At 48.8% G+C, this 27058-nt stretch overlaps 3 protein-coding genes across 14 annotated transcripts in view; 2 read left to right on the top strand and 1 right to left on the bottom strand.

Annotated features, from left to right (window-relative positions):
• MSH5 (mutS homolog 5) overlaps window positions 1-15424 on the top strand; it is a 24955-nt gene extending 9531 nt beyond the window's left edge. For 4 of the 6 annotated variants that reach the window (XM_040463455.1, XM_040463456.1, XM_040463458.1 and 1 more), the window contains 13 exons: window positions 7473-7601; window positions 7894-7966; window positions 8130-8239; window positions 8477-8557; window positions 11783-11870; window positions 12100-12289; window positions 12406-12532; window positions 13189-13338; window positions 13958-14032; window positions 14241-14384; window positions 14519-14728; window positions 14882-14955; window positions 15168-15424. In XM_040463455.1, the coding sequence (XP_040319389.1) occupies window positions 7473-7601; window positions 7894-7966; window positions 8130-8239; window positions 8477-8557; window positions 11783-11870; window positions 12100-12289; window positions 12406-12532; window positions 13189-13338; window positions 13958-14032; window positions 14241-14384; window positions 14519-14728; window positions 14882-14955; window positions 15168-15279 (1563 nt within the window). In that variant the 3' untranslated portion in view covers window positions 15280-15424. The remainder of the gene's footprint in view (window positions 1-7472; window positions 7602-7893; window positions 7967-8129; window positions 8240-8476; window positions 8558-11782; window positions 11871-12099; window positions 12290-12405; window positions 12533-13188; window positions 13339-13957; window positions 14033-14240; window positions 14385-14518; window positions 14729-14881; window positions 14956-15167) is intronic. The other 2 variants (XM_040463457.1, XM_040463460.1) reach the window with 2 other exon arrangements.
• A 105-nt stretch (window positions 15425-15529) lies between these two features.
• Window positions 15530-17403, top strand: SAPCD1 (suppressor APC domain containing 1). Of its 2 annotated transcripts, none has more exons than XM_040463463.1 (5): window positions 15530-16032; window positions 16268-16403; window positions 16915-16997; window positions 17110-17199; window positions 17294-17403. In XM_040463463.1, exons 1-5 carry the CDS (start codon window positions 15919-15921, stop codon window positions 17384-17386), a joined length of 516 nt encoding a protein of 171 aa, XP_040319397.1. In that variant the 5' UTR covers window positions 15530-15918; the 3' UTR covers window positions 17387-17403. The 2 variants fall into 2 exon arrangements, with proteins under 2 accessions (XP_040319397.1, XP_040319396.1); XM_040463462.1 differs by having other exon boundaries at window positions 16268-16408; window positions 16902-16997.
• On the bottom strand, window positions 16973-27029 carry VWA7 (von Willebrand factor A domain containing 7). 6 transcript variants are annotated; one of them, XM_040463450.1, is made up of 17 exons: window positions 26839-27029; window positions 26262-26513; window positions 25631-25912; window positions 24795-24891; window positions 24120-24230; window positions 23481-23676; window positions 23193-23362; window positions 21790-21902; window positions 21441-21557; window positions 20792-20977; window positions 20176-20308; window positions 19910-20062; window positions 19703-19795; window positions 18975-19276; window positions 18737-18876; window positions 18350-18596; window positions 16973-18243 (listed from the first exon to the last, which is right to left on the bottom strand). In XM_040463450.1, the coding sequence occupies exons 2-17, from the start codon at window positions 26496-26498 to the stop codon at window positions 18079-18081; spliced, it is 2742 nt and encodes a 913-aa protein (XP_040319384.1). In that variant the 5' UTR covers window positions 26499-26513; window positions 26839-27029; the 3' UTR covers window positions 16973-18078. The 6 variants fall into 6 exon arrangements, 5 of the variants coding, with proteins under 5 accessions (XP_040319384.1, XP_040319385.1, XP_040319386.1 ...); XM_040463451.1 differs by having other exon boundaries at window positions 18350-18524; XR_005786916.1 differs by having other exon boundaries at window positions 18131-18243; window positions 18350-18625.
• Between the last annotated feature and the right edge of the window lie 29 nt (window positions 27030-27058).

The following is a 27058-nucleotide window of genomic DNA, read 5'->3' as shown; positions in this document are numbered from 1 at the left end:
TTTTTTTTTTTTAACATTTATTTATTTTTGAGACACAGAGAGAGAGACAGAGCATGAACCGGGGAGGGTCAGAGAGAGAGGGAGACACAGAACCTGAAACAGGCTCCAGGCTCTGAGCTGTCAGCACAGAGCCCGACGCGGGGCTTGAACTCATAGACCGTGAGATCATGACCTGAGCTGAAGTCGGATGCTTAACCGACAGAGCCACCCAGGCACCCCGAGAGAGAGAGAATCTTAAGCAGGCTCCATGCTCAGCTCAGAGCACGACTCGGGGCTCGATCCCCCAGACCCTGGGATCATGACCTGAGCTGAAATCAAGAGTTGGATGCTCGACTGAACCACCCAGGCACCCTATCCCAACACTTAAAAAAAACAAGAAAAAAACTTCTTATTGTAGAAGTTGTGAAAAAAAAAAATTTAGAGTAATATAATGAGCCTCCATGTACCCACTATGCAGCTTTGACACTTGGACTCATGCCAATCTTGTTTCATGTATATCTTCTCTTTGCTTTCCCCTTCCTGGATTACTTTGAAGCAAATTCCAGCCATCATATAATTTCACCCATAAATATGTTAATATGATTTCTAAAAGAAAATTTCTCTTTTTTTTAAATGCTTATTTATTTTGGGGGCACCTGAGTGGCTCAGTCGGTTAAGCGTCTGACTTCAGCTCAGGTCATGATCTTGAGGTTCGCGGATTCAAGCCTCGCATCAGGCTCTGTGCTGACAGCTCAGAGCCTGGAGCCTGCTTTGGATTCTTTGTCTCCCTCTCTCTCTCTGCCCCTCCTTCACTCACACTCTGTCTCTGTCTCTCTCAGAAATAAACATTAAAAAAAAATTTTTTTTTAATGCTTATTTATTTTTGAGAGAAAGAGTATGAGCATGAGAGGGGCAGAGAGAGAGGGAGACAGAGTATCAGAAGTGGGCTCTGCACTGATAGCAGCTAGCCCAATGTGGGGCTTGAACTCATGAACCATGAGATCATGACCTGAGCTGAAGTCAGATGCTCAACTGACTGAGCCACCCAGGTGCCCCAAAAATTACTTTAAAATTTTTTTTAATGTTTATTTATTATTGAGAGACAGAGATAGAGCATGAACATGAGAGGGGCCGAGAGAGAGGTGCCCCCCAAAACTACTTTTAAAAAGGAATAATGGGGGTGCTTGGGTGGCTCAGTCAGTTAAGTATCAGACTCTTGGTTTCTGCTCAAGTTTGATCTCACCATTTGTGGGATTGAGCCATGCTTTGGAGCCTGCTTGGGATTCTCTCTCTCCCTTTCTTTCTGTCCCTCTCCCCCACTTATGTGGGTGCTCTCTCTCTCACAATAAATATAAATAAAAACTTAAAAAAACATAAAAAGGAATAACAATATCATTATCTTACTAACAATCAGCATAATTCTTGAATATCAAATTGTCCGATGTTCACATTTCTATTCTTTTTAAGAGCAGGTTTTTAAAAATTTTTTGTAATGTTTTACTTTTGACAGAGAGAGAGAGAGAGAGAGAGAGCAAGCGCAACTGGGGGAGGGGCAGAAAGAGGGAGACACAGAATCCAAAGCAGTCTCCAGGCTGTCAGCACAGAGCCTGACACGGGGCTCCAACTCATGAACCATGAGATCATGACCTGAGCCAAAGTTGGAAGCTTAACTGACTGAGCCACCCAGGTGCCCCACATTTTTTTTTATGTTTATTTATTTATTTTGAGAGAGAGAGAGAGAGAGAGAGAGAGAGAGAGAGAGAATCCCAAGCAGGCTCCATGCTGTCAGCATAGAGCCCCAACTGGGGCTCGAACTCATGAACCATGGGATCATGACTTGAGCCAAAATCAAAAGTCAGATGGGGCATCTGGGTGGCTCAGTCGGTTAAGCATACAACTTTCGCTCAGGTCATGATCTCGTGGTACATGAGTTCGAACCCTACATGGGGCTCTATGCTGACAGCTCAGAACCTGGAGCCTGCTTCAGATTCTGTGTCTTCCTCTCTCTGCTATTTCCCTGCTCTTGCTCTGTATCTCAAAAAAAAAAAAAAAAAAAAAAAAAAAAAAAAAGAGTAGGATGCCCAACTGACTTGAGCCATGCAGGCCCTCCTGATGTTCACATTTCTAATCCTCTCTTAAATGTCATGATTTTTAAAACACTACATTTTGTTTAATCAGGATGCAAATATGTTCAACATATGCCAATGGTTTGATGTCTCTTGAAGTCTCCTTTGTGGGTTCCTTTTGCCTTTCACAGTTCTCCCTCCATCTCTATCTCAATCTTTATCTCTCTTTTTCCCCTTGCAAATTATTTGTTGAAGAAGTTAGATTGTTTGTCCGACAGAATTGCCCTTAGCCTGGATTTTGCTGAATGTAATCAGTAGGTGTTTTTGACATGTTTTACGCTCTTCTAGAATTTCTGTAAGTAAATAGTTGAACCTAGAAGATCTATCAAATCCAAGTTAGATTTTTTCCAGTACTGTTTTATAAGTGGAGGAATATAATGTCTCATATGTCTGTCTCTCCTTTTGTGATGTTAGCAGCTTTTGATGTTTAATACCTAAGTCCATTATTTCCTTATGGATTGCAAAGTAGTATTATTCTGTCATCCTTTCTTCATTTATTAGCCAGAACATTTCTGTATAGAGAAACCCTCTCATCTGCTTTTTGGTTTCCCAGTGATATATTTCATATCATAGAAATTGCTTGATTTCCCTCCCCCTGCTTTTATTTATCAGCTATCAGCATATAGGAAATTGGTTCCCTAACATCCTCCAAGGTAGCCAGTGTGTTTTTTGTTGTTGTGTATCATCATGAACTCAGATTTATGCGTGTGTTTCAGTCCTCTGCAATTTTAGTCTTTCTACATGTTCAGATTATTCCATCTTTGGCCAATGGGAGCCTCTTCCTGTTGGCTTCTGAGTCCTTTAAACATGACCCCAGTAGACTTTCCCACTTGGCAGCTTCCCTCCTGCTCTCTGATTTGATGGGATCTAACAAAAATATCATTCACATTTCCTGGTTTTATTTTATTTTATTTTATTTTATTTTATTTTATTTTATTTTATTTTATTATTTTTTATGTCATCTCTGCACCCAAGTGGGACTTGAACTTTTGACTCCAAGATCAAGAGTCACATGCTCTTCTGACTGAGCCAGCCAGGTGCCCCTACATCTCATAATCTCCTGGTTCTGACCCAGGATGAGACATTTCTCCAAGGAGCCCTGGTTCCTTTTAGTGAAAAATTGTATTACAGGCTGTCTCAGTCTGAATGCTAGAGGTGCACAGCATGTTTTACTTATTGTTTTTAAGACTTTTCTGTGGACATATGTAGGAACTTTTAAAAAGTAAAATACATGCATGATAAAATTGGTACTGATACCACCAATTTAAATTCAGAAGCACAGCATCCTTACCTTATATATTCCTTTACTTATCTTCTTCAGTATTTCTTCTTCATACTGAAAATTCTGGTTCTCAATAACACTAGCAATGAGAAGATTAGAATATCATTCATTTGCCTTTTCCTACATTACATCCACAACGATCTTAGTATAACACTTCTAGCACTACTATCAATGATATTATTGAAAATAATTTAAGATTTTTTGGGAGGAGAAGGGAAGTTCTTTTTGTCCCTACTAAGGATATACAGTCAAATTACTATGTTTTAGTCACTTGGAATAGTTCCTCTCTGTGTAGTTATGTCACTATCTGGACATACATTTATGTTCATTTGTTTCATTCTATTTTTGATTTTTAAGAATTTTTTAAATTTAATTTATTTTTATAATTACATAAAATATTTATGTAATTCCAAACTATTATGTAGTCAACTAATTCTAGTTTCTATCCACCCCCCACCTATAGATAACATTTTCTTTAAAAAATTTTTAAGATTTATCCTTCTGTTGCTTTGTTTTAAATTCTTTTTTTTTTTTTTAATAATTAAGATGTAAAGAAAAGTTGCAAAAATTGTACATGGTGTTCTCACATATCCTTCATCCAGTTTCCCTTAATGTTAACATATTACCAAAACAATGTTGACATAACCATAGTACAGTTATGTCAGAAATCTTTTATGAGTTATAATTCAGTGTTGTATTTTTATTTTACTCAAATTTTTCTAGTTTAGCTCCTTAAGAGTTCTTTTCAGATTGACTTTTAATATACCCATTTATTTATCTTTTTTTATTTTTTATTTTTTATTTTTTATTTTTGGGACAGAGAGAGACAGAGCATGAACGGGGGAGGGGCAGAGAGAGAGAGGGAGACACAGAATTGGAAACAGGCTCCAGGCTCTGAGCCATCAGCCCAGAGCCCGACGTGGGGCTCGAACTCACAGACCGCGAGATCGTGACCTGGCTGAAGTCGGACGCTTGACCGACTGCGCCACCCAGGCGCCCCTATTTATCTTTTAATAGTTTTTTAAAGTGTATTTTTATTTGAGAGAGAGTTAGAGAGCAAGCAGGGGAGGGACAGAGAGAGGGAGACAGAATCCCAAGCAGGCTCTGTGCTGCCAGCACCCAGCACAGATCTTGATGTGGAGCTCGAACTCATGAGCGCGAGATCATGACCTGAGCTGAAGTCAAGAGTCCGACATTTATGGGGCGCCTGAGTGGCGCAGTCGGTTAAGCGTCCGACTTCAGCCAGGTCACGATCTCGCGGTCCGGGAGTTCGAGCCCCGCATCGGGCTCTGGGCTGATGGCTCAGAGCCTGGAGCCTGTTTCTGATTCTGTGTCTCTCTCTCTCTCTCTGCTCCTCCCCCGTTCATGCTCTGTCTCTCTCTGTCCCAAAAATAAATAAACGTTGAAAGAAAAAAAAATTTTTTTAAAAAGAGTCTGACATTTAACCGACTGAGGCACCCAGGCGCACACCCCGCCTTTTTTAAATAGTTTTTTAAAGTGTATTTTTAAATATGCCCATTTAGCTTTTAGATTGGCTTTTCAGATTCACGCAGGCTTTTGATATGCCCTTCTGACATGGCCCCCAGTCCATTTTTGAGCACTTCCTAACTTTTTACCACTACAAGATGCTCCAGAGTCATCTTATATTTTCCTTGCCTAAGCCCTAGAATCAACCATTTCTCCAAGGAGTCCTGGTTACGTTCTTTGGAGAATAGTATTAGAAACCAAGATCTGGACACTAGATGTGGTTATTGCTACTGGGGTATCTGTCACTTCTTTTCACCACAGACAGAGCTAAAGAAATAAATGTAGTATGCTAACCCATGCATATACATCTGTATTCCTGAATCGATCTATCTATATAAGAATCCATGAGTTCATACTCATACCTCTGATACCACAGAGTTCACTCTATACCACAGTCAATACCACAGAGTTCACTCCAGACTTTCTCCTTTCCTCATTTGTAACTTCCTTCTCTGCCAGTGAGAAACCTGCTTCTTATTATCTTCAGCAGGTTTCTTTTAACATGAACAGATATGTGGAACTATTTGTATCTTCCATTCTCACTACTGAACATTCATCAGCCAGGCCAGGCTATGCATTCAGGAACTCTGCACACTGTGTTCTCAACGTAGCATGGTGGTTAAAAGCCAGACACCTGGGTTCAAATCCCAGCTCTTTTATTTACTCTGTGAGACCTTGAGCAAATTATGTTATTTCTTTGTGCTTCCAGTTGCTCCTCTGTGAAATGGAGATAATTCCTATCTCCTAAGATTATTTTGAGGATGAATGAAATTAACATATGTGAAGAATTTAGAACATTGCCTGTCACCTAGTAAGCATTCAATAAGTGTTGGCTCTTACTCCTACCTCTATTCATTTACTCATGCTCTTGCTTTCAAACAGAATACTCTCCTTCCTTTTGAATACCCTTATTCACAACCAAGTTCATTTCCTTTTTTTTGTAAAGATAGCCCATATTAGTCTTTTTAAAAAATTTTTTTAAATGTTTATTTTTGACAGACAGAGCATGAGCGGGGAAGGGGCAGAGAGAGAGGGAGACACAGAATCAGAAGCGGGCTCCAGGCTCTGAGCTGTCAGCACAGAGCCCAACGTGGGGCTCGAACTCACAGACCGCGAGATCATAACCTGAGCCGAAGTCGGATGCTCAACCAACTGAGCCACCCAGGCACCTTAGTCCATATTAGTCTTATTCTCTGAACTTATTTCATAATTTTAATCAGTTCCATAACTTGGTCAGTCTGTTTTGTGGGTATCATTATTTTTGCTGCTTGTTTATTTCCATCATGGCTAGAGTATAAACCCTTTGATTTATTTACTTCATATATCTTCTACCACCAAGTAAGACTCAGTAGATGCCCTATGGATTTGGTCTGTCTGCTCAGTCTAACCTTGGCAGCCACCTCAGGGCCCTGAGCTTCACCCTGGGTAATTAACTGTCAGTGACTCTCACCCTTTCTCTCTTCTTGCTGTCTTTCCCCAGTGCTATCTTGCTCCTTCTGCTCATTTACTGTTCTGCCTTCCATATCTCTACTTCTCTTTCTCCTTCCTCGGTATAAAATCCTTTCCTCTTAGGGGCACCTGGGTGGATCAGTTGGTTGATCATCCAGCTTTGGCTCAAGTCATGATCTTGTGGTTCATGGGTTCGAGCCCTGTGTCAGGCTTTGTGCTGACAGCTCAGAGCCTTCTTTGGATTCTCTTCCTGTCTCTCTGCCCCTCCCCTGTTGTGTGCGTGCGCATGTGCACTCTCTCCCCCTCTCTCTCTCAAAAATAAGTAAACACTAAAAATAAATAAAAAGTTTAAAAGATCCTTTCCTCTACTGAAGCACCTACCACTTTATTTTTACTTATTTATTTATTTACTGTTATTTTTTTAATGTTTATTTATTTTTGAGAGAGAAAGAGACAGAGTATGAGCCAGGGAGGGTCAGAGAGAGAGGGAGACACAGAATCTGAAGCAGGCTCCAGGCTCTGAGTTGCCAGCACAGAGCCCAATGCGGGGCTCAAACTCACGAACTGTGAGATCATGACCTGAGCTGAAGTCAGAGGCCCAACTAACGGAGCCACCCAGGTGTCCCTATTTATTTATTTTTTAAGTTTATTTATTTTTCTTGAGAGAGAGAGAGAGCGAGCACGAGCAGGGGAGGGGCAGAGGGAGGGAGAGAGAGAATCCCAAGCAGGCTCCACCCTGTCGGTGCAGAATCCAAGAGGGCTCGAACCCAAGAACTGTGAGATCATGACCTGAATCCAAACGAAGAATCGGACACTTAAACAACTGAGCCACCCAGGTGCCCCTATTTTTAAATCTTCTGGGTGTATTTCTGTCTTCCTCATTTGACCAAGAGCTCATCTGGGACAGGGCCCATTTTAGTTCTTTGTAGTCTCACTATTTAGTGTAGTGCCTGACACAGAATTTTACAGATGACATTTTCCTCACTGTTTCTTTTTTGCCTTTGAGATCTTCTGTCTTTTATATTGTGTTTCCCCCTGCTGCTCTCTGTTCTTCTCAGTCCATCCCTGTCCCCTCACCTCAGCCCATTTTCTGTCCATTTCTGCTGCAGACTGTGTATAGTGCCCTGGGCCTGAGGGATGCCTGCCGCTCCCTGCCCCAGTCCATCCAGCTCTTTCAGGACATTGCCCAAGAGTTCTCTGATGACCTGCACCATATTGCCAGCCTCATTGGGAAAGTGGTGAGTGGAAGACAGAGGCAGAACCCCTGGGGACCTAGGGAAGAGAGGTGGGATTGGAGGACACAGAAGGACTGTGCTCTGGGGAATGTGCTATGGAAGATGAGAGACATCAAAGTCAGTTGGATGACCAAAGAATGAGATGGTGAGAGGAAGTGTCAGAATGTCAGAGACCTGCTTGGAGGGTTAGGGTTAAAGCAGGAAGTGCAGGGAGGATTGGGACCCGAGTAGAGGTGAGGAGCAGGATTGGGAGATGGTTCTGGGTGATGAGCAACTGGACTTTTTATCTCCTCAGGTGGATTTTGAGGGCAGTCTTGCTGAAAATCGTTTCACAGTCCTCCCCAACATAGATCCTGAAATTGATGAGAGTGAGTGTTGGGTGTGCAGTGGGGCTTATGGGCCCCAAACACGAGCCTGCCCAGTGATGGGGTACCATCATCAGTAGGTGGCCACTACAACTGGGGCTAACTAACCATGGCAAACAGGGCAGGAACCTTACTTTTGATACTCATATGTCTTCCACCCTCCTAGAAAAACGAAGGCTGATGGGACTTCCCAGTTTCCTCACTGAGGTTGCCCGAAAGGAGCTAGAGAATCTGGACTCCCGTATTCCTTCATGCAGTGTCATCTACATCCCTCTGGTGAGGGCAGGAGGACGGGTGTAGCCTCCAGGGGTCTTTTATGGGAGATATTAGGTTTATGAAGGACACACTGCTGGATAAGAAAACCCCTGGGGAAGTGTGAAGAATATGAACACGGTTGGTGGCTTTAGGCCCTTGAGAAAAGCACTGGAGAATACTGGGATCTCTGGCATCCTCTAGGGAGATAAGGTGCCCAGTACTTTACTCCCTGTTTTAACTCCTCTGCACTCTCCCCAGATTGGCTTTCTTCTTTGTATTCCCCGCCTGCCTTTTATGGTAGAGGCTAGTGACTTTGAGATTGAAGGACTGGACTTCATGGTAAGGCCCTTGACTTCTATGGCGGGGCGGGGGGGAGGGTGATGAGGGAAATGAGTCAGCAGCTGAGGGAGGGCTTTCCCCCATCAGCACTGCCCAATATGGGATGTCTCTTCTACAGTTTTACTTTGATCTTTACCAGCTCTGAGATAAAAGAGAAAGAAGTCAGGTGAGAAAGAGATAAAAGACCTGTACCCTGAAAACTACAAAATGATGAAAGAAATTGAAGATGACATAAAGAAATGGAAAGACATTCCATGCTCTGGAAGTGGAAGAACAATTGTTGTTAAAATGTTGATACTACAGTTTACAGATTTAATGCCATCCCTATCAAAATACTAACAGTATTTTTCACAGAAATAGAACAAAGAATCCTAAAATTTGTATGGAACATCAAAGACCCTGAATAGCCAAAGCAATCTTGAAAAACAAAAAACTGGAGGTATCACAATTCCAGACTTCTAGTTTTATTACAAAGCTGTAGTAATCAAAACAATATAGCACTAGCACAAAAATACACACATAGATCAATAGGACAGAATAGAAAGCCCAGAATACGCAATAGAGAGGGGCACCTGGGTGGCTCAGTCAGTCAGACTGACTCTTGGTCTCAGCTCAGGTCTTGATCTCAAGGTCGTGAATCAAGCCTTGCATTGGGCTCCACGCCAGGCATGAAGCCTACTTAATAAACTCAAAATGGATTAAGGACCTAAATGTGATACAGGAAACCATAAAAATCCTAGAAAGAGAGCACAGGCAGTAATTTATCTGACATTGGTTGTAGCAACATCTTTCTAGATACCTCTCCTGAGGCAAGGGAAACAAAAGTGAAAATAAACTATTGGAGCTACATCAAAATAAGAACCTTCTGCATAGCAAAGGAAACAACCAAAAAAACTAAAAGGCAACTGTGGAATGGGAGAAGATATTTGCAAATGACATATATGATAAAGGGTTAGTATCCAAAATATGTAAAGAACTTATAGGGGTGTTTGGCATGCGACTCTTGATTTCACAGTTGTAAGTTTGAGCTCCATGTTGAGTGTAGAGATTACTTTAAAAATTTTTTTAAATATTTATTTTTGAGAGGGCGGGGAGGAGCAGGGAGAGAGAGGGAGACACAGAATCTGAAGCAGGCTCCAGGCTCCGAGCTGTCAGCCCAGAGCCCAACGCGGGGCTCAGACTCACCAATGGTGAGATCGCCATCTGAGCTGAAGTCAAACCCTTACCCGACCAAGCCACCCAGGGGCCCCAAGATTACTTAAATAAATACAATTTAAAAAAAAGAACTTATATTACTCAATAACAAAGAAAAAACAAATAATCCAATTAAAAAATGGGCAGAAGACATGAACAGACATTTCTCCAAAGAAGACATCTATGGCCAACAGACACGTGAAAAGATGCTGAGCATCACTCACTGTCAGGGAAATACAAATCAAAACCACAATGAGATATCACCTCACACCTAAAGCCACACTTTAGTCAGAATGGCTAAAATCAAAAACTCAGGAAACAACAATGTTGGCAAGGATGTAGAGAAAAAGGAACCTTCCTGCACTGTTGGTGGGGACAAAAACTGGTACCATCACTGTGTAAAACAGTATGGAAGTTCCAAAGAAAATTAAAAATAGAATTACCCTATGATCCAGGAATCACACTGCTGACTATTTACCCAAAGAATATAAAAACACTAATTCAAAGGGATACATGCTCCCCTATGTTTATAGCAGCATTATCTACAATAGCCAAACTATGCAAGCAGCCCAAGTGTCCACTGATAGGTGAATGAATAAAGAAGATGTGGTACACACAATGGAATATTACTCAGCCATAAAAAAGAATGAGATCTTACCATTTGCAATGGCATGGAAGGATCTACAGAGTATTATGCTAAGTAAGATAAGTCAGAGAAGGATAAATTCCATATCATTTCACTCATATGTGGAATTTAAGAAACAAAAATGAACAAAGAAAAAAGACAAAACCAAAAAACAGACTCCTGACTATAGAGAACAAACTGATGGTTACCAGAGGGCAAGTGGGTGGGGGGATGGGTGAAACAGGTGAAGTGGATTAAGAGTACATTTATCTTGGGGCACCTGGGTGTCTCAGTCGGTTAAGCATCCAACTTCGGCTCAGGTCATGATCTCAGGGTTCGTGAGTTTGAGCCCCACATTGGGCTCTGTGCTGACAGCTCAGAGCCTGGAGCCTGCTTCAGATTCTATGTCTCCCTCTCTCTATACCCCTTCCCCACTCACACATTCTCTCTCTCAAAAAGAAACATTAAAAATAAAAAGTACACTTACCTTAATAAGCACTGAACAGTATACATAGAAGTATTGAATCACTATATGTACACCTGAAACTAATATAACACCGTATGTTAATTATACTAGAATTAAAAATATATATATCAGAAATTATCAAGGGGAGGCATAACTAGTGTTTAAGAATGAATATTTGGGTGATAAACTTACAAAGAAAATAAAGAATTGATTCCCAGAAAGGTCAGAATAGAGGTTACTTTTGAGGAGCTGGAGAAGGTTGTGATAGGATGGCTCTCTGGGGTAGCTGGCAAAATTTTAATTTCTTAACTCAATTTGTAACCTACATGGTTAGTCACAGGGTATTTGCCTCATAATAATTCTTCTACACATTTGTTTAATTCAGTTTTTTTTCTTTCAATGTTTATTTTTGAGACAGACTGTGAGCGGGGGAGGGGCAGAGAGAGGGAGACACAGAATCCGAAGCGGGCTCCAGGCTCTGAGCTGTCAGCACAGAGCCCGACGTGGGGCTCAAACTCAGGAACCATGAGATCACAACCTCAGTGGAAGCCAGATGCTTAACCGAGCCACCCAGGCGCCCTGTTTTATTTTAAAATATAAAGTTAACGGGGCGCCTGGGTGGCTCAGTCGGTTCAACGTCCGACTTCGGCTCAGGTCATGATCTTACGGTCTGTGGGTTCGAGCCCCGCATCGGGCTCTGTGCTGACAGTTCAGAACCTGGAGCCTGCTTCCGATTCTGTGTCTCCCTCTCTCTCTGCCCCTCCCCTGCTCATGCTCTGTCTCTCTCTGTTGCAAAAATAAATAAAAACATTAAAAAAAAATTTTTTTAAATAAATAAAATATAAAGTTTTAAAAAAAAGTTGGGGTGGGGCTGGAGGTGATGTTAGAGAAGATGGAGACCATTAATGCAAGGCCCACAGCTTTGAACCCTTGCACCCAGTTTCTGTCAGAGGAGAAGCTGCACTATCGTAGTGCTCGAACCAAGGAGCTGGATGCATTGCTGGGGGACCTGCACTGTGATATCCGGGGTGAGGAGAAGCAAAAGGCTGGAGGGGAGCGGGCAGCTTGGAGGATATTCTAACAGGCTCCTTTCTTCCTGCTCTCTCACTCTGACTTTGTACCTTTTCCTCTCAATGTCTCGGGGTGTCTCAGACTCTTTCTCTGCAAGCCTATTTCCAGGTCTTTCTGCTGGCTTCTTTGTCTCTTCTTCATTTTCTCCTGGAGCTAATGTCCACCCCCTTCCTCCCCTACCTCTAGACCAGGAGACCTTGTTGATGTACCAGCTGCAGTGTCAGGTGCTGGCGCGGGCAGCTGTCTTGACCCGTGTGTTGGACCTTGCCTCCCGCCTGGACGTCCTGCTGGCTCTTGCCAGTGCTGCCCGGGACTATGGCTACTCAAGGCCCCGTTACTCCCCCCAACTCCTTGGGGTCCGAATCCTGAATGGCAGGTGAGAACAGAAGAGGCTGGAGGCATAGATACAAGGGGCCCAAAGGCCCCATCTCTGGTGCCTTCATTTATCTGGATTCATAGGCCATGTGTGAGGTAACTCTCTACCTACTGCAGACATCCTCTGATGGAACTCTGTGCCCGAACCTTCGTGCCCAACTCTGCAGAGTGTGGCGGGGACAAAGGGAGGATCAAAGTCATCACCGGACCCAACTCCTCAGGGAAGAGCATATACCTCAAACAGGTGAGGAGAGGGGCACATGGGTAGCTCAGTCCCGTGAGCACCCAACTTCAGCTCAGGTCATGATCTGACAGTTCATGAGTTCAAGCCCCACATCGGGCTCGCTGCTGTCAGCACAGAGCCTGCTTTAGATCCTCTGTCCCCGTCTGTCTGCTCCTCCCCTACTTCTACTCTCCCCCAAATAAAATAAAATAAAATAAAATAAAATAAAATAAAAAACAAGTGAGGAGAATCCCTGCACACTGGGCCTCTGGCATCTTTTTCATTGTCTCCATCTCCCACCTGCCTGCAAACATGGGTCCCTACAGCTCTTCCCCTGTGTTCTGACCCGATCTGTCATGAAAAGTCTGTAGTCCACACTCCCTGCTCCTCTACCTCATGTGTTCCCATTCTGTACTTGAGGGAGAGCCATGCTCTAACAGATCTTTCTGTGCCCTGAAATCCTCTCCCCCATCTCTGAATAGATCCATGCCATTCCCAGGTGTGCCTCTGCCCCTCCCCCCTTCCTTTTTCCTGATTCTAAAGAAAGCTGAAGGGGCTCTACTCTCCTATTAAACTGTGTCCATCCCTCTTTGATCTATAATTCACCCCTCAGCCTTGACTCACCTTTACCCCAGCCCACACCATCAGGCCCCAGGCCCTGTCTCCTCCGTTTCTAGGTAGGCTTGATCACATTCATGGCCCTGGTGGGCAGCTTTGTGCCAGCAGAGGAAGCCGAAATTGGGGCGGTAGATGCCATCTTCACCCGGATTCATAGCTGCGAATCCATCTCCTTGGGCCTCTCCACCTTCATGATCGACCTTAACCAGGTCAAAGGGAGCAAAGGGGGGTGGGATTGTGGGAGGGTATTAGTAAGGAAGGAACTCTACTCTTGAAAAATAATCAGGGGCACCTGAGTGGCTCAGTTGGGTGGGCGTCTGACTCTTGATTTCAGCTCAGGTCATGATCCCAGGGTTGTGGGATCAAGCCCCGTGTTGGGCTCCATGCTGAGCATAGAACCTGCTTAAGATTTTCTTCTCTCTCTCTCTCTCTCTCCCTCCCTCCCTCCCTCCCTCTCTCTTCCTCTGCCCCTTTACACCCCCCCCCCCCCATGCTTTCTCTCTAAATGAAAAAAAAAAATCTAAAAAGAAAAATGATCAGAACAAGAAAAATCTTCATTCTGCAGCATGCCTTCTGTATTAGGGGCAGGAAGCACCAAATTCAGAGACTGGGAGAATCAATACCATGAACTTTTACTGAACCTTTGATTTGCATGAGACACTGTTGGCAATGAAAGGATGAATGAAATGTGTGTCTTACCACTGAAGAACCTGCAGTCCAGTAGGGTGGACACATGTATAGCAGCTTTATTCACAGGCAGACTGTGGTCAGTGCATTACAGGCTTGAATGCCAATGAAATTCTCCCTTGTCCACCTGGTACCCAGCAGGTGGCGAAAGCAGTGAACAATGCCACCAAGCAGTCTCTGGTCCTCATTGATGAATTTGGAAAGGGAACCAACACGGTGAGGAGACAAAAGGATGAGAAACTGAGGAGGGGAAGCCGGGGGAAGACAAAGGAGCACGAGGGTGACGCTGTGCCTCGGGAAAGGAACAGGAGTGCATGGGGCAGGAAAGAAACAGAAAAGTGCAAGATGGGGCAGGCCAGGGCAGGTGGAGAGGTGTACACAGGGCACCTCTGGTTCAGTACCCTCACCCCTGCCCTCTGTGCAGGTGGATGGGCTTGCGCTTCTAGCTGCTGTGCTACGACACTGGCTGGCACTTGGACCCATGTGCCCTCACATCTTTGTGGCCACCAACTTTCTGAGCCTTGTTCAGCTACAGCTGCTGCCACAGGGGCCCCTTGTGCAGTATTTGGTAAGGAAACCCATCTAGCCCTCTAGGGATCCATAGGATGAGCATTTACCAGAACTGAGGACAGGCTCTTCAGGTACGACAGGGGCTCCCTGAGCACAGGAACCACATCCCTTCCCATTTCTCACTCCCCACAGGGATTGGCCAAGGGTTTCAGGGCAGGAAGCAGAGACATTGATGACACACTGTCCCCTTGTATCTCTTTTAAGACCATGGAGACCTGTGAGGATGGGGACGACCTAGTCTTCTTCTATCAGGTTTGTGAAGGTATTGCCAACGCCAGCCATGCATCCTACACAGCTGCCCAGGCTGGGCTTCCCGGCAATCTCATTGCCCGTGGCAAGGAGGTGAGATCCAAACGTCAAGTACCTCCATCAGGGCTCCCTTCCGTTAGCCTGGCTTTCTGGGTCCATGGGATTTCTGACCCTTAGTTCCAGTTCTCTTACCCAACTCCCCCTCCTCCACACCCCACCCCCACCCCACCCTCCTCTGGTTCCTAGGTCTCAGATTTGATCCGCAGTGGGAAACCCATCAAGCCTGTCAAGGAGTTGCTAAAGGAGAAGCAAATGGAAAAGTGAGTGTGTGGCCCAGTGTCCCGGCTCTCTCTAGCATGTCTGCAGCTCTTCTCCCCCTTTCAGGGACTCAGCCTCTTTGTCCTTCAGAGACCCACGATTTATCCTGAAATCCCTAAATTTTCCTGGGCTCCCTGTGCCACAGCCTCTCTCCTCTGCCTGGGGACTCAGTTATCTCTTCTCCCATAAATCCCATTTTTCTCTCTCCCATTAGTTGCCAGACGTTGGTAGATAAATTTCTGAAACTGGATTTGGAAGATCCCAACTTGGACCTGGACATTTTCATGAGTCAGGAAGTGCTGCCGGCTGCCACTGGCATCCTTTGAGAGTCCTTCCTTGGCTTTCCTCCACTTCCCAAGACCCCAGCGAGCTGCCATGCCCTGTCTCTTTCCTGGTCTCCCTCAGGCCCAAAATTCTCAATTTTCCTGGAAATTCTGTTTCACGTCAGGAATAAAGTTTATTTCAGAGCAAGGTATTGTTTCTTTAGAGCAGCATCACAAAACAATAGGAAAGACATGAAGCACCAAGCAGAAGTCCACAGAGGGGCCTGCCCTGCCTCATTAAGAACACAGTGACACTGGGGCACCTGGCTGGCTCAGAGGAGCGTGTGCCTCTCAATCTCGGGGTGGTGGGTTGGAACTCCATGTTGGGTGTAGAGATTACTTTAAAAAAACAAGCTTAAAACAACACAGTGACACTGCTGTAGGGGGACCCTTGGGTTCTACCCAGGGGACTTCATGAGAACCAGCTCTTTCAACAGACCCTACAAAAGCAGATGAGAAGGAAGACAGAGAAACCCAATGGAGGTGGTCTTTTCCCCTTAAGTAGGAACACCCCAGCCTCAGAGACACAGCAGGAAAGGCTCTGAGAGGCTGAAAAGGTGGGATGGGCACCAGGCAGGGGGAAGGGGAGGGACCCACCCTGAGCACCAGTGGGCGTGGCTCCACCCTTCCCACCTCCGAGCCATGGGGAGCCAGGGGCCCGGAGGGCTGCCCCTGGTACAGGCCCCCTACACAGTTCTGCTGCTGCCATTAGGGACAAGCCGCCAAGACCCAGGGGCCCGGAGCTTCTTCCTCTGGGTGAGTATTAGCCCAAGAGGTCCCAGGGAAGCCTACTTCCTGGATCTGCCCCTACATTTCCACTCAATTTTCAGGACCCGTAAGTCTTCTCCCCTGCTTCCCCTTGCCCTCCAGCTCAGTGGTCAGTCTGGGTTCACACTCAGTGACCAGTGAACCCAACCAAGGGTTGAGAGAAACGGCCAGGGCTCAGAGCCCTGCTGGGGAGCAAGTCAGCCTCTGCTTCTGGCCTTTCCAGCTGCAGAAGATGCAGGCTCTGGAGAGGGAGCAGGACGCCCTGTGGCAGGGGCTGGAGCTGCTGGAGCACGGCCAGGCCTGGTTTGAGGGCCGTCTGAGGGAGGCACAGCAACAACAGCTGCATCTGGGGGCTCTTGGTGAGGTACGGGGCTTCTGTGCGGCGCAGGGGGGCTCTGGGGGCACGGGGGACATGTGGACACAGCCTGACACCACCCTGGAAAGGCAAGAGTTAATGGGCAGGGATCATGAATTGTAATGACTGGATGCCACCAAGTGCAGGTTGGTGTTCATTGTCGGGATTGGAGGAGGCCGGTCTGCATTCCATTCAGAGGGACCTGATTTGGATCACTCCATTGAGATGGGGGAGTGGCCTGGATTATTCCAATGGGTCAGGACTGGACAGGGAGGATCCATAAAGAACAGGGAAAGGGGTACTATCCCACCTGAGGGGGATGTTGAAACGGGACTGTTAAAGAGATGGTAGGGAGAGTATTGGATTTTTCTACCTGTGGGGGGGGGGGGGCGGTTCTGTGGTGAGGGGATCCAGCTGGAGAGGTAATGGCCTGTGGTGACAGAAGAGCGGCAGATGGACCTCAAGGTTTCACCATGCTGTCAGCCTCTAACTCCTCCTTTAGAATTTTCTATCAGATTTACACTCAGAGCCTGGTGGCCCCCAGTTAGCCCAGATTCAAAATATGAACATCTGTTTGCAGAATCTGATTCAGGAGAAGGTGAGTTTATTGTTTTTAGTTTGTACTCTCGGGAAGAGGGGGTAGAGAGGGGACTTGGGGTCAGCACTGGTTTAACAGAGAAAAGCAAATCCCAGCCTCCTCTCCTTCCCAGTTCTCCCCACATCCCTCGAATCAGGCTAGTTCCTGTGCCACCCAGGACTGGAAGGGAAGGCCAAGGAAGCAGACGGCATGGCAGCAGCAGGTAAACTGTAGGGAAGTGGGGGGCAGGGCGGAAGCCCCGGCCCGCAGGCGGGGAGGAGCACAGATGCCCACACCGGTTCTCTCCTCCTCTCCAGTTGTCAAGGCAGCAGAAAGGAGGCACTCAGCCCAAAGGGGAGACTGCTCAGCTGGGCTGCCCCAATATGCGGAGGGGCCCCACCCGTGTGTGAAGCCTCCTCTCGATTTCCTCAGTTGGTGACAGGGGAGGCTGAGTCAGAACCCCCAGTCTCCTTATCCTGCTTCTTGACTTAACAGATAAATGGCTGCAGGTGGTGGGCCAACTGAATTCCTAACATCTTGGTGTAAAGTTTCTTCTCCACAACTGAAAACTTCATTTCATCTGCTTGGTGTCTTATGCCCTCACTCGCCCTTAAGTGATCTGCATAAATGATCTTTCTTTGAAATCCCTCTCTAGAGAAGACATGTTTATTGAAACTGTCCTTCAGCTTTAAATACAAAAATAAAATAGGAGCTTCCTCAGAATTTCAAGTAAGAACAATTCTATAAACCCCCCACTCTCAACTTTAGTCTCCTCCCCATATATCTTTCCTTCTACCTGAGCTTAGGAAAGCATGAATAAATAGTGGAGTAAAGAGATTTTGCTACAGAGAAATAGAGGCCAATTTTCTCCAAAAAGGAGTATTTGCTTTGGTTCCCAGCAGGGTTGGGGAAAGCGCATTGTGGGAAAGTCCATTGCCCTCTATCCCAATCTCACAAAGAAAGAGAGGGACAAGTGTGTGAGAAGGAAAACCTCCATCCCAGTTGGGAGAGGTCGGGTCCCAAGGCCCGGTTGCCTTCTCACCAGTGGGGCCACACTAAAAATAGCGCTGCATGCAGGCACATCCCTCTAGGGGTTCTGGTGTCACCAGGAGGCCAGGCCTAGCAGAAGCAGCACCCCTCCAACTGTGCCCCAACAGGGGTTGCCCACCAGCCCTCCCCCAGCCCTTCCCTGAGTCACCGAAGTGGAGGCAGGGCTGGTGGAGGCGAGGATAGGGCCAGATGAGTGGGCAGGGGCAGCAAGCGGGTCCTAGGGAGAAGAGGGAGAGCCGGTCAGCGTGTCTGCACCCAAATTAAGCCTGCACCTACCACCCCTTACACTGCTTATCCTGCGATGGAAAGTGGGGGTGCCTCACCTGCGGGGTGGGGGCCAGCACCAGGAGCCGGAGGAAGGCATGGGTCGGGGGCACTGGGCTGGCTTCTGGACCTGTCGCAGTCACAGTCACCATCACCACGGAGTCTGGAGCCGCTGAGTCCGGGATCTCCAACCACAGGCGCCCCCAGGCGGTCTCATTTGGTTCCAGGCGAACCCTGTCGAGTACGGACGCCGGGCTGAAGGCCCAAGCTCTCGAATAGTTGAGAGCCCAGGGTCCGCGCCCAAAGCTGGAGGGGAAGGGAGGGGAGGCGAGAATCTGAGGGCCAAGCGAAAGTGGCTGCTGTGGGCGGGGCTTAAAGTACCAGCTCCCACGCCAGGGGAACCGAAAGGTGGGCCGGAACTGAACCGGAGAGTTCAGGGGCAATACCTGGAGAGGTTGGAGGTGAGAGCGAAGCTGGGCTTGACAGATGTCCTAAGATCGAGATCCCGAGGGCCCGAGAAGCTGGCGATGCGGAGGCTGAGCGGGGCCTTGCTGCCTGGAGCCAGGAATCCCGGGGAGCCGCTGAGCTACGGAGGAGGGCGGGTCAGGCGAGGAGGAGCGGGTCAGGCGGCGAGGAGGCTGCAGCTCTCTCCAGCCCTACCTGCACCTTCTTCCTGCGTCTCACCTCCAGAAGGACAGGCACCACGGTGCAGGGCTGGGGAGCAGCTCGGTGCAGGCTCTGCCCCTCTCCGTCCCGGCCAATCAACTCCAGAGAGAAAGGTCCCGCAGTGGACAGAAGTGCGGACGGTAGCGAGGCCGCGAGGAAACCTCGCTCCAGCGGTCCCGTGGGCTCCAAAGGCACCCGGCCCAGCTCGGCACCTTCCGGGACCCCTCGTAGGACGACGTGAGAGAAATGCGGCAGAGAAGCTCCAGGGTTGCCTCTGGAGCCCAGCCCTGTCACCTCTACCAGCAGCTGGGTCTGGAGGCCTGGGACAGGGGAGGGGAGGGGAGAACACTGGTCCACATGAGATTCAGAGACAGGGAGAAAGGAATGATCTGCTTTTAGAATAGGGGTTACCTCTGGGGATAAGTATGAATGGAGAAAAGGGGTTACCTCTGAGGGCTATTGTTGGGCAGGGTCAGGAAAGATTCTGGGATGCTGAAAATGTTCTAAATCTTGAGTCGAGTGATGGATACATGAGTGCATTATATGAAATCCACCCAGCTGTATACTTTAGTGTACTTCATTATATGCAAGTTATAACTCAATAAAAGGATATATATATATATATACACACACACATAATATACATACACAATATACAATACATATATATATATATAGACATATACATATACAATATATACATGTATATATATTAATGGACAAGTGGGGGGGGTGGGTAGACATACCTGCAACTGGCTGAGTCAGGGGGTAGAGGCCAGGGTGGGGGCCATCCTCCACAGGGATCCCAAAGTAGAAGAGGAAGTCCAGGGATGTCTGGGCTGAGGAGGGCCAAGGCAATCAGAGACCTTCCTGAGATGAATGTGATTGATACCGCTCTCTGAGCTCTGCAGCCTTCCCGTCCCTTCCCTTCCCAGCAATATCTCCCTCCTTACCTTGCACTCTCACCCGGGGTGTGCTCTCGGCTGTGACCAGGATCTCCCAGGTCCCTGTCTGTGGGGGGTCACTGATGGTAACTATCCAGAACTGCCCAAAGCGGCGAGTGTGACCTAGAGGTCCCTCGCCTTCCTCCTGGCCCTGGGAGACCCCTGGTGGGGGTGGGGGAGCAAGAGATTGGCACATGAGCTAGCTCCTGTCCCTTAGGATGTCACCCTTCATTCTCCATTCTTCCCTCTGCCTTGAGACACACACGCGGAAATACCTGCAGGGTTCCTGATCCAGAAGCTGCTGACCTCCCCATGGATCCGGACTGTGACCCTCTGGAGCAGTGCATCCACGCTGAACACAAGTGGCCTTCCAGACACTACAACAGGAGGTTCCAGGGGAAGGGTAACCTAGAGGGATGGGCAGAGCCAAAAAATAGGGGAGAAGATGAGGCATTGAATGAAGTGGGAACAAAGACAGGAGAAAGGTGGAGACAGAAAGAAACTAAGTCACACATGGAGAAGGGATACCAGTGAAAGAGGGGCCCAGGACCAGGGATGAAGTTACGGTCAACAACAAATTGGAGGCAAGGGATTAAGGGTGAGGTGATTGCTTCTTGTTCCTCCTTAAAAGATGGCAGGACTTCCGAGGACAGACTACTGGAGGCCAAGACTGGGGGACAGGGGGCGGTGCTAATAGGGAAGGAGCAACGTGGAAGTTGGGTAGCCATGGATCTCAGAGAGAGAGAGAAACTTCCTTTCCCACCCTTCTGACTGCAGTGGCAACACAGCAAGCAGTGTTAAACTATTAACCTATGAGAAAGAGCAGTGCCGTGTTACCTGTACCCTCAGTTCTGAGCCAAAAGCATTAGTCCCTCCGGCCTTCATACTTACCAGGTCAGCCATGCTGTCCCCAACAACAGCTGCCACATCCTGAATGTGCTGGTCTTTGGTGAAGATTACCTCTCCTCCTGAGGCCAAGGCCACTGCTTCATAGGGCTCAAAACGCAGAGGGGACAAGACCTCACGCCGAGCTCGGCCCTGAACCCTCGATGGGTCCTCGGTCACTAGGAATGTTACCTGTGCCCAGAAAAAGAGGCCAGTACTGAGTACTCCAAGTGCTGTCTACCATGGTCAATGAGGATCTGTGCTCAAGTGTTCTGCGGAGCTGATGAGGAGGAGTAGGTCTTGGTCTACCCTCTGACTGTTCCTGCAGGGTCTCCCAATGACACAGCCCCAGGCCTTCAGTTAGTAGTTGCCACTCCCTTGTAACTGTCTCCATTTGTCATCCACAGCGGATTGCTGGCAACTAGATCTCCAGTTCTTCAAATGGTTTATTGGAGACCAGTTCAAATATGCATTCAGCATCATGTAAGGGATCAGGATGTGTTATACTCATTGTCTGCTTCTCCCACCCCATGCCAAGGCTGGTTCAACCACCAGAGTGTGGTGTGATCCTTGTTACGAGATAGTCGTCAACAAGGTATGGGAAACCCCATATCTCTGGGTGGCTAACATCGGATGTCCCATCAGCTGTGCTCACTCTGCAGCGCCGCTCCTGAGTCAGGGACTCCACCCGGTTGGTGAGAAAGGCATCCTTGGGGGAGGCGTCGGTGAAGACAAAGATGTCTGAGAGTGGAGGTGTGTGCAGCAGAGCCAGCTGGCAGAGAGGGAAAGTGCTCGTGTTAAAAATGGCAGCAGCAGAGGAATGGGTAGAGGAAGGGAGGGCAGAATAGAAAGAAATATGGCCCTGGAACCCTGGAGTGAAGCTAGTGGAACTAGGCTCTGAAGGTGGGGTGGAGGGTGGAGGTCCCAGGAAGCCTCTAGTTCCCCTTGGTGGTGGGAACTGGAAAGGAAGGGGGAAGAAGGGAAGGGGGAGGGGGAGGGCAGACCTCCAGGGCTGACAGACACATCTCGGGCTCATCTCCACCCCCCAAGGCATGGATCTCATTGAGTTGTTGCCAGAAGCTGTCAGGGTCACTGGTGGTAAAGACAGGGCCAAACCCTGGGGAGGAAGAAAGAAGGTTGAGATGAGTGACAAGAGGGCTCCCCTCATCCCTACCCAGGGCCACCTCTCACCCCCCAGTCAAGAGGCCTCGCTGTGCTCCTGGGGTGAACAAGTATTGAAATAATAATATTCTCTGATATTTCTATAGGCAGGGCTGGGTAAGGGCTAGTTACCTTTGCGGGGAAGTGGACCTCATTTCCTTAACAAAATGGCAGCATTTCCTGTGGTCCTGAGAGGGTCTTTATTGGATATGTGCATAAGTATAAAAAAAACACCTGGGGCCTCAGATTCCTCACCGGAAAAACCGGAGAGATAATGGTACCTACCTCAGAGTGTCATTAGAAGGACTAAATGAGTTGATTTTGTAAACCTTAGAATAGTGACTTGACATATAATTAATGCTAAACTCAAAGCTTCATCAAATATGTGATAAACCAGGGCACCTGGGTGGCTCAGTCAGTTAAGCGTCCGACTTCGGCTCAGGTCATGATCTCGTGGTCTGTGAGTTCGAGCCCCGCGTCAGGCTCTGTGCTAACGGCTCGGAACCCGGAGCCTGCTTCAGATTCTGTGTCTCCCTCTCTCTGACCCTCCCCTGTTCATGCTCTGTCTCTCTCTGACTCAAAAATAAACAAACATTAAAAAAAAATTAAAAATAATATGTGATAAACCCCCGTTAAATTCCAGCTACTATGAGATTTATGCAGGTAAATCAGACTCAACGCTTGCCTTTAGGGAATTCTCAGCGCTGTAGCTATTTTATTTGATGGCCATTTCAACCCTAGAAAATCCTGCCTATCTTCTAGGGTTGAAATGGCCATCAGATAATATGGGTCAAGTACTGACTCATTTTATCGATGATGAAACTGAGGCAAAAAAAGTCTAAATGATCAGCCTAAGCATGCCCAGTGACTGGTCAACCCAGGTCAGTCGGTCTAACTTCCAATCTGTCTCAGAGGCTTCACAGAGGCCTGGACCCATCCTCATCCCAACCTCTGTGTAAAGAAAATGGGGAGAATTGAAAATCACTGATTAACATGGAAGCCTAAGAAAGCAGAGGCCCCTGGCTAAGCACAGATCATGATTAACCTCATATGGAAAGTGCTGCCATTTTGGAAACAGAGGAAGAAGTGGCCGATCGTACACACAGAGGTACCAGTAAAGGCTCAACCATAGGAAACGTCACCATTTTAAGGACGTGGAGCCATGAGGCCCTTTCCCCCACCAGTGGCATTTACCCCTTGCCCTAGACTTTCCTTCCTTCCGCTATCCTCGCCAGACCACAGTTACCTGGATCATGGAAAGGGACCAGGATGTAGTGGACAGGCTCCATGGGGCTGCCCCGTCGCCGTTCCACAATGTGGCGAGCCTGGATTTTGGCAGCATTGATCTCCTCACCCATACTGCCTGTGGTGTCTAGGACGAAGCTCAGACTGGAGGCTGGGCTGATGTCCAGGAGCCTGGGGAGCAGGCCAGAGATACGGTGAGGAGTCTGCACATTTGTCCCCAGCCCCCATTTACTCAGCTCCCCTAGGACCACATGCGCATTAAGGAGCACATCGCCCAGAGGCCACTCACCTGGAGAAACCCCTGTCTCCCAGCCGGTTTCGCAGGAGACTGAGGGCCTGGATGGAGGCCAGAAGGGCCAGTTTTGCTGCCTGGAGGTGCAGCATGTGATGGGGAGAGAAGCCTGGGGATGTGCTATCCTTGTTGATGCCTCCCCGTGGTGGCTGGGAGCTGCTCTGGTCAAAACGGCCCCCATGGCTACATTTCCCTGGTTTGGGGAAAGAGATCTGGAGGGTGGAGGTAAAAAACCCACTGCCTCCTAAGAAAATGAGGCCCTTTTTGACCTGGCCTGACCTCTCACTCTTCAGCAAAGGATCAGCAAGAAAGATGACATTTGTGGAGGGCCAATCTGGAGTAAATCTAGAGGGGTCAGTCATCACAGTACATGGTGGATCCCCTAATCTCTCCAGTCCATCCCCCAAAGCTACCCTTGGGTAATGGAGAAGTCTTACTGGTTGAATAAGAAGCTATTCCCCCACCCAACAATCATGGCCACCTCAGTGGGCCTCCATCCATCTACCCCATCCCCAGCATCCACTCCTTCCAGAAGGGATGCCATAGGAAATGGGACAAGGGCCTACAGTTCTGAGATCCCTAGGGAGAGGGTCAGGGGAAAGGAAGTGACTTTCTCCCCTTACTTCTGCCTGGTACCTGGAGGTTTGGAGGGATGAGTTCCAAAGTAGCCAGAGGTGAGGAGTGTAAAGCCCAGCAAATTCCCGGGGCAGCTCAACTCCTCGCAATCAGAGCAGGTAGGATCGTCCACTGGGAAGAGAAGACAGGGGTCTAGACCCCAAGATCCTGCCACCACTGACCTTTATCCCCATCCATCCAAACTTTGGCTTTTCCCTGAGCTGGCAAAAGCCCAAATGTACCCTTCTAGGATTTCTGAACAAAAACCTAGAGGTCATCTAGTGATGAGACTGAATATGTGAGACCGGGACTGTGCTAGGAAACCCGGAAGCGTGAGCTGTGGACAGGAAGTGAACTTGTAATGGACAGGAGGCCGCGTCATAGCTCAGGTGGAAGGATGAGGGGACTGTGAGGAACAGCCCTGTATGTTCCATCCCATGTTGGGGGAGGAAGCCACACGAGAGAGAACTCAGCTGAGGTCTGCAGACCTTGGTCCTGGCTCTATCCACCCCTGTGACCTGGGGGAAGCTATCTAACTGACCTGGCCTTTGGCTGGACTGGGGGACCTCACAGGTCGTTCCAGAGAAGAAGCCAGGTCACATCCTACGTGACCTGAGGATGTGACACAGTGTCTGGGGAGGCTGAGAGGACATGGCTTTAGTGGGCTTCCCCCATCCCCCGGGGTCATGGCCGTACCTTGTGCCAGGCTCCGGAGCTCCTGCCTAGGCCAGAGGAGGTGAGGGTGTGGCTGCTGCTGTCCCAGTTCCACCCAGTTGCTGTGACTGTAGAAATCCTGGGGGGAGGGAGGGCGAAGGGGAATGAGGCGCTGTCTGACCATTCTCACAATCTCCAGCACTTATTCTTCCTCTTGGAAAGCCTCCTCCTACCCCCGCTGCTGCTGTCAGATACCCCAAGTGCCCTCCACACCCTCTGCCTGTCGCCCAGAACAGAGCTCTCCCCAGGTGGGAGCCTCCCGGTTTTTCCTCCCATCCCACTCAGAGTCCAACCAAAGGCCTTCCAGTGGCCTTCAAGGCCCACTCCCAACCTCACGCCTCCTCGCTTTTCTCCAGCCACAATGGCCTCCTGGCTCTTCCCACAGGGAGAGCTGCCAGTTTGGAGGTGGGGGAACTAGGGACCAGTCTCAGGGCACTGGCAAGCAGTGCCCCATCACTTCTTGAGTTGGGGGAGGTGTGATTAAGAAGGCACCATGAGGGGGCACCTGGGTGGCTCAGTCAGTTAAGCGTCAGACTCTTGATATCTGTTCGGGTCCTGATCTTGTGGTTGGTAAGATCAAGCGCTGATGGTGCAAAGCCCATTTGGGATTCTCTCTCTCCCTCTCTCTCTGCCCCTCCCCTGCTTTCTGTCTCTCTCAAAATAAATAAATAAACATTAAAAGAAGAAGAAGAAGAAGAAGAAGAAGAAGAAGAAGGAGAAGAAGAAGGAGAAGGAGGAGGTGCCAGGAGGAAGTCTGTATCTGGGGGACGGGAAGACCCGGGGTGAAGAAACCCCTGCCCATTTTATGCAGTTCTCACCTGCAAAGCATGAAGTGCAGCCCCAAGGCGCTGGCGGGCCAGGGTGTGGTCAAGAGCTCTGGCTGCCACCAGGGCCTCCCGGAGAGCCCCCACTAGGCGTGTGCGCCCCTGGCCCAGCCGCTCAGCATCAAAGTGCAGGTCAGGGTCATTCTTGGATGTTGGCAGAAAGTCCTGGGCTGCGTTGGCACGGGAGACCTCACCTAAGGCTGCTCGGAACCTCCGGGAAGGAGACCCAGGTCCAAAGTAGGCAGCAAAGAGGTCGTCAGCAAGAAGGGTGTGGCCCTGGAGAGAGTGGGTTAGGGGACAGGGGACCCTTGGGTTGCACCATTGCCGTTTTCTTAGCAACTGGCACTCAGGTGGCACTCAGGTTTTCTTAGCAACTTCAACTCAGGTTGAAGGTCCTGGGCCTTATGAAGGAAGGGCAATTCTGGACCTTTCTAAGGAGGAGGGGGGGGGGGGACTCCTGATTTTAGGACCAGGACACTTGGGTATTGTTACTGCAAGGGGTAGAGGTGGGGAGCCAAGGAAGAGAAGGATGTCCCTCCTCTTGGCCAGCAGGGCCCTGAAGAAGTAGAAGTCCCAGGGAATTGGGGAGTCCAGCTGGGATGTGACAGGACCTGGGGACGCTCACCAGGAAATCCTCAAGACGAAGCGGGGGACGGCCCGGGGGTGGCTGCTCCAGGAAGAGCTGCAGGGTGACATTGAGCGCCGCCTCCTCGGTCAGGTCCTGGTGGGTGACGGACCCGGGGGCAGCCAGGAGGCTCCAGATGTTGGGGAAGAAGGAGGTTGCAGGGGGCAGCAGCTGCAGTAGCAGCAGCAGCAGCAGTGAAGGATTCAGGTGGGCCAGGGGCACGTCTGCAGGGAGCATGGCTGGGACATGGACCTGAGGGACAGAAGGCTCTCGAGAGCAGGAAGCAGCAGCGGGTCCAGGGCAGGCCCAGCTCTTTAGCTCTTTGTCTCCACCGGCACCTGCTTTGGGCCCTTCCTCTGCTTTGCCTGAAGCACCTGGATCTGCCCCAGCCTGGCCTCCCCTCTCAGTTTCCTAGACAACCTGAGGGCCTTAATGGGCTAATGGGAACATACACCTGCAGGAAGGAACTGAGGCTCCTTCCCCAAGACCCCCTTCCTCACCCCCAGACCGACACCCACACCCCCAAACACCCAGCACAGAAAACCTGATGAGTCTCCTCTCTAGGCCTCTCCCCTACCTGGTTGCTGGGTCTCCCGCAGGGCCGCTGGGGCGCGGTGTCACAGGGCACTTAGGTCAGAGTTATAATTAACTCAGGACGAGTGGAGGGGGAGGGAGGCCCCGGCAGGATGGGGGCAGGCCAGACAGCCCCTGGCCCCTCTACTCGTGCCCGCCCGAGGCCACAAGCTGCAGCCGGCACCAGGGCGGGGCTCCCTCAGCAGCAGTGCAGAGGTGAGTGG

The sequence above is a fragment of the Herpailurus yagouaroundi genome, unplaced genomic scaffold, assembly GCF_014898765.1.
Source record: "Herpailurus yagouaroundi ecotype Mexico unplaced genomic scaffold, PumYag 393, whole genome shotgun sequence".
Classification (NCBI taxonomy): domain Eukaryota; kingdom Metazoa; phylum Chordata; class Mammalia; order Carnivora; family Felidae; genus Herpailurus; species Herpailurus yagouaroundi.
This window is presented reverse-complemented; position numbering and strand designations above follow the sequence as displayed.

Bases quoted from the DNA above. Each gene is read 5' to 3' on its own strand.
- SAPCD1 (XM_040463462.1), top strand. From the start codon at position 15,919: ATGGGGAGCCAGGGGCCCGGAGGGCTGCCCCTGGTACAGGCCCCCTAC. The intron at 16,409-16,901 runs GTACGGGGCTTC...CTCCTCCTTTAG, and splicing joins ATCTGGGGGCTCTTGGTGAG to AATTTTCTATCAGATTTACA. The intron at 17,200-17,293 runs GTAAACTGTAGG...CCTCCTCTCCAG, and splicing joins AGACGGCATGGCAGCAGCAG to TTGTCAAGGCAGCAGAAAGG.
- VWA7 (XM_040463450.1), bottom strand. From the start codon at position 26,498: ATGCTCCCTGCAGACGTGCCCCTGGCCCACCTGAATCCTTCACTGCTG. The intron at 25,913-26,261 runs GTGAGCGTCCCC...CACTCTCTCCAG, and splicing joins TTCGTCTTGAGGATTTCCTG to GGCCACACCCTTCTTGCTGA. The intron at 24,892-25,630 runs GTGAGAACTGCA...CCCTCCCCCCAG, and splicing joins CTGCACTTCATGCTTTGCAG to GATTTCTACAGTCACAGCAA.